This window comes from Muntiacus reevesi, chromosome 1, assembly GCF_963930625.1.
Source record: "Muntiacus reevesi chromosome 1, mMunRee1.1, whole genome shotgun sequence".
Lineage (NCBI taxonomy): Eukaryota > Metazoa > Chordata > Mammalia > Artiodactyla > Cervidae > Muntiacus > Muntiacus reevesi.
In genome coordinates, this window is record NC_089249.1 from 11,320,203 (window position 1) to 11,334,491 (window position 14,289).

General features: G+C 39.6%; 1 protein-coding gene across 1 annotated transcript in view; it reads left to right on the forward strand.

The window, feature by feature from the left end:
• The window catches only part of UTP20 (UTP20 small subunit processome component), a 90,209-nt gene extending 79,208 nt beyond the window's left edge, over window positions 1-11,001 (forward strand). The window contains exons 52-62 of the mRNA XM_065937618.1: window positions 90-169; window positions 602-671; window positions 795-977; window positions 1,703-1,834; window positions 2,315-2,447; window positions 4,232-4,419; window positions 6,889-6,960; window positions 8,590-8,853; window positions 9,050-9,176; window positions 10,283-10,428; window positions 10,672-11,001. Coding sequence (XP_065793690.1) covers window positions 90-169; window positions 602-671; window positions 795-977; window positions 1,703-1,834; window positions 2,315-2,447; window positions 4,232-4,419; window positions 6,889-6,960; window positions 8,590-8,853; window positions 9,050-9,176; window positions 10,283-10,428; window positions 10,672-10,827 — 1,551 coding nt within the window. The 3' untranslated portion in view covers window positions 10,828-11,001. The remainder of the gene's footprint in view (window positions 1-89; window positions 170-601; window positions 672-794; window positions 978-1,702; window positions 1,835-2,314; window positions 2,448-4,231; window positions 4,420-6,888; window positions 6,961-8,589; window positions 8,854-9,049; window positions 9,177-10,282; window positions 10,429-10,671) is intronic.
• Window positions 11,002-14,289: the final 3,288 nt, after the last annotated feature.

Genomic DNA, 14,289 nt, shown 5'->3' on the forward strand with positions numbered 1-14,289 from the left:
CTACCCGTGTGTCCCAGAAAGCAGGTCAGGAAAAGGGAATCCTGGAGAGACGGACTCCAAATACTCTCTTGTGTGATTTCTGTCTCCAGGTTTTTCTGAAATACATTCTTGACTATCCTCTGGGTGACAAACTGCGACCAAACTTGGAATTCATGCTCGCTCAGCTGAAGTAAGTTGGAGTCATAAACCATGCAAGGTAGTGGGGGGGTAGTTCCTTCTCCTTTTAATGTGTGGGCTGTCTTGAAAAGGGCAAAGTCAAAACATAATGGCACATTTTCCCAGGGTGTTATCCTGTGAGCCACTGGCTTGATTGCCAAGCACTGTATATGGCTTCATAGAGCAATTCTGTAAGCTGCTTTTCAGTTCAGTCTGATTATCAGTTGTCCTTAAAGTCTGCTTGGGAGAACACTAAAAATCTAACAATTATATTTTAAACTGCAAAGTAGCCTGATAAGTACCTGTATTAAAGTTGGGAGAATGGAGGTTTTTCCCACTTTTTAAGAAATAGACTGGCACATTGAGGCAATATTTTAAATTCTTAAAAATAATTATTGGTCAATTTTAAAGTTACTAACAAGTCCTTCTGATGTTCTTACCCTAGTTATGAACATGAGACCGGGAGAGAGTCCGCCTTGGAAATGATTGCTTATCTCTTTGACACGTTCCCTCAGGTACTGTGAATCAGGGAGACAGACTCTGTTAGCTGTGGCTTCTGGGAGCCTTGGGCCTCCTTTTGTAGGACATACGTGAGAACTCTGGTCTCACCGTGCTCATAAGTGTCTGTTTTCTTTTAGGGACTGCTCCATGAGAACTGTGGGATGTTCTTTATTCCTCTCTGTCTCATGATGGTGAACGATGACTCTGCCATGTGTAAGAAGATGGCGTCCATGGCAATCAAATCCTTACTCAGTAAAATCAGCCTTGAGAAGAAAGATTGGCTCTTCGATATGGTTACCACCTGGTTTGGGGCAAAGAAGGTCAGGGTTGCTTATAGTCATACTGCAAAGAAAATGCTGAGCTTTTGGTGTTTATACTTTAAGAATGCATATTATACATTGTTGAATTAGTTTTTCCCAAGTAGCTTTATTGTTTTTATTTGATTATGGTAATAATATATGCTTGTAGGAAAATTTTAGAAAATATAAGAAGTTATAGAGTAACAAATAGAGAATAACATAGTAGAGAATAACATAAAAATCACCTGTATTCCTACAACATGGTCAGTGTTACCCAGTTAACTCCACTACATGAATGTATTGTAATTTATATAACCAATTTCCATTGATATCTTTGTTTCCAATTCATCCCCATTGGTGAATATCTGCTTATACAATTTATAGAATGTATTTCTTGCCAATAATTGTATCAACTTGCTAAATCTAGCACCATCATCACTGGCCCATCTTTGTGGAATACAAACAACACATCATAACTTAACACTGGCTTTAAAATCAGAATGGGATTTTGGGCAGGGGGCCTGGAACGCTTTTCAATGGATAATCATGAATACCAATTTTTAAAAATTTTGTTCTAGGGAGATGAAGATTTCTTTGTATTTTTCATGTTAGCTACCAAAAATCCACATCCTGTTGACTTCTGGTATCATAAAGAACTATTGAGGACAGAGTCATAACCACCTTCATTTCAGTTTTGGAAACAGCCTCCCAAGTTTATTGTCTTGTGATGGTTTTATTTTCTGTAGCGCTTAAATCGACAACTAGCTGCCCTGATCTGTGGCTTCTTTGCGGAAAGTGAAGGAGTCAATTTTGAGAGAAGACTTGGAATTGTTCTCCCTGTGATTGAAAAGGAGGTTGATCCTGAAAACTTTACAGATGTAAGTTATTTGTTACGGAGTAAAAGTGTTGCTTATTTTTGTAGTTTTACTTGAGGTAGTATAGCTAACAGGTTAAATATTTGTGTCAAAAATTTTTTTTTATTACTAAAAGTAAGAACTCAGTGCAGTTCTATCATCTTTTATGAAATGAAGATTAAAGTAAGTTATCTTCCATAGTGTATGATGATCAAAATCCCATAAGCCCCTCGGGGACATTTAGCAGTATTTGGAGACAGTTTTGGTTGTCACAGCTGGAGGACAGAAGGGCATTACTGTCATCTAATGGGTAGATGCCAGGAGTATTGGTAAACATCCTCTAATGCACAGCACAGTCCCCCAAAGCAAAGAATTACCTGACCAAAATGTCAGCAGTGTTGTGCTTGAGAAACCCTGCTATAGATGTACATCCTGGAGTAAAAATGTCCATAAAATACTTTGAAATTATTGTCTTAATTAATTTAACATTCTTCCTACTTTTAGATCATGGAAGAGACTGAAGAAAAAGCTGCAGATCGCCTTCTGTTCAGCTTTCTTGTACTGATAAGTAAACTCATCAAGGAATGTAATATCATTCAGTTTACCAAGCCCTCTGAAACTCTGAGTAGAATCTGGAGTGAGTATTTCCTTTTTCTTTAAAAATAAACACATTAGAAATATATAATATCAGGGGGAAAGTTCATAAGAAAAAGATTTAAAAGGCCTTTCAGATTGATTACAGTGAAAGTATTTTTTTCTGGGAGAAAAAGCAAATTATATAATCTCATAAATAATATATTTCATTTATAAATGAAAAATTAATTATGTTAATTATTGTTTAGTTGCTAAGTATTGTCTGACTCTTGTGACCCCATGGACTGTAGCCCTCCAGGCTGCTACTATGTCTATGAGATTTCCCAGGTAAGAATACTGGAGAGGGTTGCCATTTCCTTCTCCAGGGGATCTTCCTGACCCAGGGATCAAACCTGTGTCTCCTGCATCACACATGGATTCCTTACCACTGGGCCACCAATTTATGTTAATTATGGAGGAGTAAAAGAAAGGAAGAAGTTTCCCAAAGTCCTCCTTGCTACTTACTTGTTACACATTTCCATCCAGTCTTCCTTTTGTCAAATAGCCATAGAGTTTTTATGAGGTTGCCTAATTCCATATAAACTTTTATATCCTGTTTATATTTAAGTAAGCATATTATATATAACATATTTAGTAGATATCCTTCTAATTGGCTATAAATAATCCATTGTGTGTAAATGTGCCCTAATTTACGAAATCATTTCATTGCTATAGGAATATTTGTTATGTAACACTCTTTAAATAAAAAATAAGATCCTAGAATTATTAATTTAACATTTTAGCTTTGATTAATCAAAACTAAATACTAGGAAATAGACACTGCAGTGAATGCTTTAAATAACCATTTGTTTCAAGAGAACTCATGATTTTATGAGAAAAATAATCCAGTTACTAAGTTACTGTATAACCTACTCTGGTATGGCTCCTTTGAGGTATTACAAAGGTTCATATAAAAAATAAATGAAAAAAAATAATAATAAATAAAAATAAGCAAAAAAACACAAAGTGAATTTTGCTTGAATAAAAAAAAAGTAAAACCATCTTTATGAAATATAACATAGACTAAAATTCAGATATGACATGGATCATTCAAAATTTTAGTCCTGTTCCCCAACACAAGGCTTTTCTATTGTAATTCCCAAGTGTGGTATATGGAGAGTGGCCCTGAGAGGAGCATAAGGGTATGAGCTTTAAGGGTGCACAGTGAAGATCCTTTAAGAGGTCATATTGAAGGATATGAGCTTTGGGGCCACATTGAGTTTGGGGCCAGGCTTGGTTCTGCCTCTTACAGCTTGGCACATTACTTAACCCCCTCTGGAACTATAAACTGGGAATAACAATTCCAACCTCACAGAACTGTTGTGAGGTCTAAATGAGCTAATATGTGTAACACCCTTAGCTTATGGCTGGCACACAGAATGCCTCAATAAATGATACCTTTCCAGTCAGCTCCTTGGTGCCACCAATTTCAGCAGTTAGGAGAAACGAGTGTGTACCCATATATATATTTATATTAATTTTAACTTGAAATTGCAGTTGTTAATGCTACCTTACCTCCTTGAATCTGAAGCTAAGTTCTTGTGAAACTGGCCTGTTTTTAGGCTTCCTCAGATCTCTCTTCTCATGTCATTTCCCATGGTAGGAGTTGGTTCTCTAGTTACTTCAGTCTTCACCTCACTTCTGAGAAGCAGGGACTATTTTGTTCATCTTTGGTTCCTAAATTCAGGCACATAATAGATACTCAAGAAATGCCTACATTAGTTGTGCTCACCACCACAGAGTCAGGAAAGCCTTGAGACGTCTGAGAATGTGTTTTGGCTCCGTCAGGTCACGTGCACGCCCACTTGAGATACCCACACAGCTGGGTGTGGCTCACAGCAGCCCAAATTTTTGGATTGCTCTTTGCCTCTTGCCAACCTGAGGAACTTATCAGGAAACAGCATGTCAAAAAAACTAAAAAGAAAGTCTCGGAACCTGTCGCAATCCGCTTCCTAACAACTGACCTTGAGCAAAAGGTAAGTTTCCTCTAACACCTTTTCCTTCCCTCATCTTCGTGAGGTATTCATTCTGGTTCATGTTACTATCTTGGGGTTGGCCCTTGGGAGGAACTCTTCGTCAACAACCTGATGCACATGTGGATCCACACCACTAGAGAGGGGTCACCCTCAAGGCAAAAGTTTTTTGAAGAAAAATTTTAGACTACGAATCAGATTTTTTTATTTGCTTATTTAGCATATTTATCCTCCATTACATATTTAAGTTATCAGTGATGGAAAGTAAGATATTGTCTGTCGTGCCTTCTTCATAACCTTGTTGATGCCTCAATGAGATCATCATGTTCATGAAAGTGTTAGGCAGGGACCATGTTATATCTGTCTCCCATGTCTTAGGGCCTAGCATGACACCTGGCTTATAGTGGGAACGCCATAAACATTGAATGAGTAAAGGATCAGTTCAGTTCAGTCACTCAGTCGTGTCAGACTCTTTGTGACCCCATGGACTGCAGCACGCCAGGCCCCCCTGTCCATCACCAACTCCCAGAGTTTACTCAAACTCATGTCCATTGAGTTGGTGATGCCATCCAGCCATCTCTTCCTCTGACGTCCCCTTTTCCTCCTGCCTTCAGTCTTTTCCAGCATCAGAGTCTTTTCAAATGAGTCAGTTCTTCACATCAGGTGGCCAGAGTACTGGAGTTTCAGCTTCAACATCACTCCTTCCAATGAATATTCAGGACTGATTTCCTTTAGGATGGACTGGTTGGATCTCCTTGCAGTCCAAGGCACTCTCAAGAGTCTTCTCCAACACCACAGTTCAAAAGCATCAATTCTTCAGCTCTCGGCTTTCTTTATAGTCCAACTCTCACATCCATACATGACTACTGGAAAAGCCATAGCTTTGACAAGATGAACCTTTGTTGGCAAAGTAATGTCTCTGCTTTTTGATATGCTGTCTAGGTTCGTCTTAGTTTTTCTTCCAAGAAGCAAGTGTCTTTTAATTTCACGGCTGCAGTCACCATCTGCAGTGATTTTGGAGCCCCAAGAAATAAAGTCTGCCACTGTTTCCAGTGTTTCCCCATCTATTTGCCATGAAGTGATGGGACTGGATGCCATGATCTTAGTTTTCTGAATGTTGAGCTTTAAGCCAACTTTTTCACTCTCCTCTTTCACTTTCATCAAGAGGCTCTTTAGTTCTTCTTCCCTTTCTGCCATAAGGGTGGTGTCATCTGCATATCTGAAGTTATTGAGATTTCTGCCAGTAAACTTGATTGCAGCTTGTGCTTCATCCAGCCCAGCATTTCACATGATGTACTCTGTATATCAGTTAAATAAGCAGGGTGACAATATACAGCCTTGACATACTCCTTTCCCAATGTGGAACCAGTCTGTTGTTCCATGTCTGGTTCTAACTGTTGCTTCTAGACCTGCATACAGATTTCTCAAGAGGTCAGGTGGTCTGGTATTCCCATCTCTTGAGTTTTCCACAGTTTGTTGTGATCCACACAGTCAAAGGCTTTGGCATAGTCAATAAAGCAAAAATAGTTTTTCTGGAATTCGGTTGCTTTTTCTGTGATCCAGCAGATGTTGACAATTGAATCTCTGGTTCTTCTGCCTTTTCTAAATCCAGCTTGAACATCTGGAAGTTCATGGTTCACGTATTGTTGAAGCCTGGCTTGGAGAATTTTGAGCATTACTTTGCTAGCATGTGAGATGAGTGCAGTTATGTGGTAGTCTGAACATTCTTTGGCATTGCCTTTCTTTGGGAATGGAATGAAAACTGACCTTTTCCAGTCCTGCGGCCACTGCTGAGTTTTCCAAATTTGCTGGCTTATTGAGTGCAGCACTTTCACAGCATCATCTTTCAGGATTTGAAGTAGCTCAACTAGAATTCCATCACCTCCACTAGCTTTGTTTGTAGTGATGCTTCCTAAGGCCCACTTTGACTTCACGTTCCAGGATGTCTGGCTCTAGGTGAGTGATCACACCATCGTCATTATCTGGGCCATGAAGATCTCTTTTGTACAGTTCTTCTGTGTATTCTTGCCACTTCTGCTTAATCTCTTCTGCTTCTGTTAGGTCCATACCATTTCTGTCCTTTATTGTGCCCATCTTTGCATGAAATGTTCTCTTGGTACATTTCAAGTAACTATAATAGTGCAACTAAGGTAACAGATTTTTCTTAGGGGAGATAGAGGGGAGGATGGAAGAAAAGAGGAAGGGAAAGTATTTGAACGTTGTAACGTTGTCTACCAGTAATCTAAAGATTATGATTTATCTCTCCCCATGTCCTTTAGCTAAAATGCTTATGACAGATAGAAGGGAACATCTAATTTCTGCTCATGAACCTTTCTTCTCCAGATCTATGCAGGTGGTCATTCAGAGAAAAATCTGCTACCTTAGTTGCATTATTACAGTTACTTGAAGTTTTTTAAAAACAATCAGGAATACCCTGTGTTGTGTCTGCCAATGTCCATTTTCTTTTCACAGATGAAAAGTATCTCCCTAGCCTCTTGCCATCAGTTGCACTCCAAATTCTTGGACCAGTCTCTAGGAGAGCAGGTAAGTATTGTAATCCTTCCAGTTAAATATAAGGGACCTATGCTACCAACAGTATAGGAGTAAGCTCACATTTGGTTTTTGTTATTCCTAGTTAAGTCTTGGGGAATTAAATGAAATATAAATAAACAATTATATACATGATCAATTAGGCACACATATCTAATCGACTCTGGAGTCCATACTGGGATTACTCCTGGCTCTGTTTAAAATTACCAATAAAAATGGTACATTGGGGGGCTTTGCTGGTGGTTCAGTGATTAGGACTGTGCTCCCAATGCAGGGGGAATGGATAGCAAAGTGAGGCCAAAGAAGTCATGCCAAGGTGGACAGTGGGTGGGGTCTCACACAATGTATTTTAGTAGAGGCTGATAAACCATACATACTCAGGACAGGTAGGAAGAGACTGACTAATACTGACCCAGGATGAACGAAATTATGGATTTTAGTTCACCTTAATCTTGGAGTTAACAATGTGAAGTGGTTGTTAAGGGGTCAAAGGCCTTCAAATCTGGTACTATCCTCACAAAGGCCCAGCTTCCAGAAGGAAGTGATACTCTTGGCATTAACTCTTGATGGCCAGGCTAGTCTTGGACAGCGTGTAGTACTCTGAGTACCATATTTGGGGGAACTTTGGGCACATAGCTCCTCTAGAGGCACACAGTAGCCTCTCCTGGCTACTCCTTTGTTGAGTAGCCAGGATGGTGAAGGTGTTCAAAACCGACTTGGTTTCCTCTTTCACACAACAGGTGTGAAATACCCACACCAGAGATTTCATAGATGTCCCAAGATTAGGATTCGATAAATGGGTCCATTATTACAAGACTGAAAGTACCACCCCTGGGCAGTTTAGTTTAATGGGATATGTGGGAAAGAAGGGGCTCAGTATACAAGAACTTGGGCTTGAATTCTAAAGACCTTTGACTTCTGGCTGAACACTTTGTCTTTGGGTGAGATTCAGCAACTCTGTGCCTGCCTTGGTTTTCTCTGTTGATAACAGTACTTGATGTGCTCAGTTGTGTCTGACTTTTTGCAACCCCATGGACTGTAGCCTGCTAAGTTCCTCTGCCCATGGATTCTCCAGGCAAGAATACTAGAGCAGGTTGCATCTCCTGCTCCAGGGGATCTTCCTGACCCATGGATCAAACCCATGTCTCTTAAGTCTCCACGTTGGCAGGCATATTCTAGTGCCACCTGGAAAGCCCAATAGTACCTGATAGGGATATTTTAAAGTTGAATTGGAATGTATACAAAGCAACTAGTCAGTGCTCAAAAAAATGAAAATTGTTACTTCTATGAAGACTAGAGGAAGGAATTTAATGGAATGAGGATGAAAGCCTCTTGAAAAATAATAAATGGATGGTCCAGAATGAAATTACTCAGTGGGACCTTAAAGAACAAAAGTAGGCCAAATGGATAAAAGTTACATGGAAGTAGATTTGGACACACTGTAGAGTAAGCTGAATTTTTACAAAAAGGGACTGCTCATGAATATTGGAATACCAGTTTTTTATTGTCTAATTGTAGGATAGCTGTTTTAGCTTCTGCTTTACCAAGCCATATTTACTGCAAAATCAGAATCTAATTCTTACCTTTCCCCTCTCCCCCCCTCCCACACCCCTTTTTTGTAAGGTGGTTAAGAATTTGTTGTTTGTAGCCAAAGTCTTATATTTACTGGAACCTGATTCTGGGGATAAGCAAGGGGACATAAAAGAAGACATGGAAGAACAGGAAGTTTTCGGTGATGGCACGGCCAGAGAGGGTGTGGAAGAACACAAGGCATGTGCAGATGAGAAGGAAGAGCACGGCAAGCCAGCCACACTGCTCTGGCTGATCCAGAAACTGTCCCGGATTGCAACAGTGGAAGCTGCTTATTCCCCTAGAAACCCCTTAAAGGTGTGGTGCATATGCAAAATGCCTGAAAGCAGTCTTTTTTTCTTTTCTTTTCTTTTAATGATACTAGCTATCCTCCCAAGTCTCTAGAACCTTTTCAACCCAGAACTGTAGCATAATATCTGCCCCTAAATAGACCTTGTTTTCTAAGTTAACTCTGTAGCTACAAGTACAAAAGAAAAATGATCTGTACTTTCAGAGAACATGCATCTTTAAATTTCTCGGAGCCATAGCAATGGACCTTGGAATAGACAAGGTGAAGCCGTACCTCCCAGTGATCATAGCGCCTTTGTTCCGGGAACTGAACAGCACCTATTCAGAGCAGGGTAATTCTGCGTCCTCTTCTACATGTTAAAATACCTATCTTCTCTCCTGAATGCTTCCTTCTTCTTTTCTGTCCTCCCTTTCTGCCAGAGTTTAACAAAGAAAACTTGCCTAGGTATCAAGGCAACAGCAAACAAGGCATATTTGTGTTATTTTTCACTATCTTCTATATGCTTTCTTGTGTCTAAGAGTGAAGGTTTCTCTCCTAAAGGATGATGTTTTTAACTCCTAAGTGTAGATTAAATATTAAAAGAAAACCAATTTGGGGTGGTTCTAAACTTCACAGTGCTGTGAACAATAATGAACAGATTTCACTATAGTCTCTTAAAAATTATAAGGCAGAACTATCAAATAGTTTTTAGTTCAGATGTTTTCATTTTTCCCAGGATATTTTCTTGCCTGGTTCACTTTGTACCTTTCCCTCAGTGATCCTTAAGTTATCTCTTTTGGTAACAGGACTAGTGGAAATTAGGGATTGGAAAGCAAGGGAGTAAAGTGAGTGTTGAGTTTTAAAGTATTAACAAATGAAGTAATATCAAAACAGGAGCTGTCTTAATTCCTACAACCCTGAGAGTTTCCTTAGAGTAGGTCAGGTTGGCTTTGGCTCTCAACCAGCACTCACTGAGCACCGAATATTTGTCAGGCACTGGTGGTTAAGAGAGTCTTTGATTCCACCCCACCCCCACCCCCCGCCCAAAAAAGAAGAGGTTACTGCCAGAGCCAAGCCTCTGTGACCCATGAATTAGAGAGGACCTAGAGATACATGCTTACCTTTCTTTGCCACCATCTGCACAGACCTGAGCAGGCTAATAAAGGTAACACAAAACATTTGTCCAGTTCTCAAATTACTTGAATGTCTTCTGAGCCAGGATCCCCGTGGGAAAGTGTTTCATGGTCTCTGATCTCTTGCCGCATCCTTGAGGAGGGAGGAGGTGCCTTGGAATGCTGTGTCCAACATTTCTGCTTATTTTCCTATCTCAGGAACTCAGAGATGAAGAGACTAGCTTTTATCAGTGTTTAATGCTGAAGTAATGCATGTTAATTTTGTAGATATTCAAATATGTCCTTTCCTGTGTGTTCCTGATTGTTACTCTCTGTGTGTCATTAGATCCTTCACTGAAGAATCTATCCCAGGAAATCATAGAACTACTGAAAAAGCTGGTCGGGCTCGAGAGTTTCTCATTAGCCTTTGCCTCTGTACAGAAACAGGCTACTGAGAAAAGGGCACTCCGGAAAAAGAGAAAGGCTTTGGAGGTAGGCTTGCTGCTTGAAATCGACCTGTTCATTGGACTTAACTATTTTTAACCAGGCATGTGTGCATGTGTGTGTCATACTTGCTCAGGGGGGAAAGAGAAATTGGCTGTGTTTGAGAGGTGGGACTTTATAGCTGGGGCTCCAGACTTTGTGATTTTCAAAAATGGTCCATTTCTGCATTTGATTTTTATTGGTTTAACATTTACTTTTAAAGTAATACAAAATTTCTATTCTTTTTTCAAGTTTGTAACTAATCCTGATATTGCTGCCAAGAAAAAGCTGAAGAAACACAAAAACAAAAGTGAAGCAAAGAAGAGAAAGATTGAGTTCCTGCGTCCAGGCTATAAGGCCAAAAGACAAAAGAGCCACAGCCTGAAAGATTTAGCAATGGTGGAGTAAAGTGCTCCCTGTGCTAACAGTGTCCAAACTTACCCTAAACATGAACTTTCTGGTCTACCTGCTGGTCCAAAATCATAGCAGGTTTTATTATTTAATTTAAACTTTGGCATAGATTGTATAATATTATACAGTTTAATATAATTCATTTGTTTTTAATTAAAATATTTCATACTACTACTGTATCTTCATTGTCTAAAAAGCATTTGACACTAATGATAGTTTAAAAATGTACTTTTCTTTTTAAAAATACCCATTAAAATAGCAAGACAACAGGTAGAAGAAGTTAGGAGTAAATCAAGCAGATAATTTGCAAAGTTACAAAATTTTATATAGATATATACAGATACATATACCCATTTGAATGCAGAGTTCCGGAGAATAGCAAGGAGACACAAAAAAAGCCTTCCTCAGTGATTAGTGCAAAGAAAAAGAGGAAAACAGTAGAATGGGAAAGACTAGAGCTCTCTTCAAGAAAATAAGAGATACCAAGGGAGCATTTCATGCAAAGATGGGCTCAATAAAGGACAGAAATAGTATGGACCTAACAGAAGCAGAAGATATTAAGAAAAGGTGGCAAGAATACACAGAAGAACTATACAAAAAAGATCTTCATGACCCAGATAATCACGATGGTGTGATCACTCACCTACAGCCAGACGTCGTCGAATGCAAAGTCAAGTGGGCCTTAGGAAGCATCACTATGAACAAAGCTGGTGGAGGTGATGGAATTCCAGCTGAGCTATTTCAAATCCTAAAAGATGATGCTGTGAAAGTGCTGCGCTCAATATGCCAGTAAATTTGGAAAACTCAGCAGTGGCCACAGGACTGGAAAAGGTCAGTTTTCATTCCAATCCCAAAGAAAGGCACCAAAGAATGCTCAAACTACCACACAACTGCACTCATCTCACACGCTAGCAAAGTAATGCTCAAAATTCTCCAAGCTAGGCTTCAACAATACGTGAACCATGAACTTCCAGATTTTCAAGCCAGATTTAGGAAAGGCAGGAGAACCAGAGATCAGATAGCCAGCATCCATTGGATCACAGAAAAACCAAGAGAATTCCAGGTAAACATCTGCTTTATTGATTAAGCCAAAGCCTTTGAATGTATAGATCACAATAAACTATGGAAAATTCTGAAAGAGATGGAAATACTAGACCACCTGACCTGCCTCTTGAGAAATCTGTATGCAGGTCAAGAAGCAACAGTCAGAACCGGACATGGAACAACAGATTGGTTCCAAATTGGGAAAGGAGTACGTCAAGGCTGTATATAGTCACCCTGCTTATTTAACTGATATACAGAGTACATCATGCGAAATGCTGGGCTGGATGAAGCACAAGCTGCAATCAAGATAGCTGGGAGAAATCTCGATAACCTCAGATATGTAGATGACACCACCCTTATGGCAGAAAGGGAAAAATTAAAGAGCTTCTCAATGAAAGTGAAAGAGGAGAGTGGAAAAGCTGGCTTAAAACTCAACATTAAAAAAACCAAGATCATGGCATCTTGTCCCATTACTTCATGACAAATAGATGGGGCAACAATGGAAACAGTGACAGACTAATTTGGAGGACTCCAAAGTCACTGCAGATGGTGACTGCAGCCATGAAATTAAGACACTAGATCCTTGGAAGAAAAACTATGACCAACCTAGACAGCATATTAAAAAGCAGACGTTACTATGACAACAGAGGCCTGTCTAGTCAAAGCTATTTTCTTCCAGTAGTCATGTGTGGATGTGAGAAGTTGGACTATAAAGAAAGCTGAGGGCCAAAGAATTGATGCTTTTGAACTGTGATATTGGAGAAGACTCCTGAGTCCCTTGGACTACAAGGAGATCTAGTCAGTCCATCCTAAAGGAAATCAGTCCTGAATATTCATTGGAAGGACCGATGCTGAAGCTGAAACTCCAGTACTTTGGCCACCTGATGTGAAGAACTGACTCACCAGAAAAGACCCTGATGCTGGGAAAGATTGAAGGCAGGAGGAGAAGGGAACGACAGGATGAGATGGTTGGATGGTATCACCGACTCAATGGACATGAATGTGAGCAAGCTCTGGGAGTTGGTGATGGACAGGGAGGCCTGGTGTGCTGCTGTCCATGGGGCTGCAAAGAGTCAGACACAACTGAGCGACTGCTGAGCTGAAAACGTGAGCATTAAGAAAGACCTGGACAAATGGAGAAGTTTCACTACATTCATGGGTAGGAAGATTTAGTATCATAAGTTGCTAGTTCTTCCCCAGTTGGAAACCTGTAGTTAAATACAAATCTGAGCAAAATCCCAAAGAAGTTCTTCATATTATCGCAACAAGCTGATTCTGAAAGGTACAATGAAGAATAGTAAGTCGAAAATAGCCATGATACTTCTTAAAAAAGGAAAATAGGGTGAGGGGCTTTCCCTGTCAGATAATGAAAAATAAGACAAAAAGTGCTATCTAGAGAGGGATGATGTGATAAAAATTAAGAACTTCTATTTACAAGACGACACAACTGGACGTGGTATGTACCTTGTACTGATAAAGGATTAATAGTACCCAGGCTATATAAGAAATACCTATTAAAAAAAAAAAAAAGAAATACCTATAATCAACTAAGATAATACAGTTGAAAAAGTGGCAAAATATAGAAATAGGCATTGCAGAGGAAATATAAGTGGCCCTCTAGCCCAGTTAGCAAATACGGCTATAACAGGTCTTGAATATTAAGGTACTTCCGTAGTGGTTAGCAAGTCCTTACCTTGAGACCACCTCGTGGTGGCGCTCATGAGCTTCAGAACTGCCACCCTGGCTTGGTGAGTGCCTGGACACCACTGTCTCCCCAGCCAGAGATTACAGGGCTAAAGCCTGCACTAGTAGGGTTAGAGTATCAGCTATGTCTGCTAGTTACTTTTTTTGAGTCACTCCTGTATTAACCTTGTTAGTAATCAGGAAAATGCAGATTAACATGTAAATAAAACTCCATTTTGAACCCTTTTAACAAGGCTGACAACACCAAATGTTGGCAAGCGTGGTGGGGGAAAGGGAACTTTTTTTATAAAACACTTTGGAAAACAGTCTGGCATTATCTTGTTCAACCATATGGTATCTTTTGCCTCTCTACACTTGATGTATTAAACAGAAGCAATATACTTTAGTATCCAATACATTTGGAAGGGTAGGGAGAGGAAAAATCATCCTATACTTTACATTTTATTTAACTCATATTTATTTAAGTCTTTCTGACAGCTTCCTTAAACTCATTATTTTACAGATAAGGAATTTCCTCTCGGGTTAAATAATCTACCTAAGGGTGACACAGGTTGAATGCAGCAGTCAAGATTAAACCTGGGACTGAAAGCCCACGCTCTTTATGGTGACGGGGTTAGAATATTACAGCATGTGGCATAGGAATCAAATGTTCAAACATTCATGAACTTCACAATTTGTGTTTATGATGCAGTTTGTATCTCAAACAGGAGT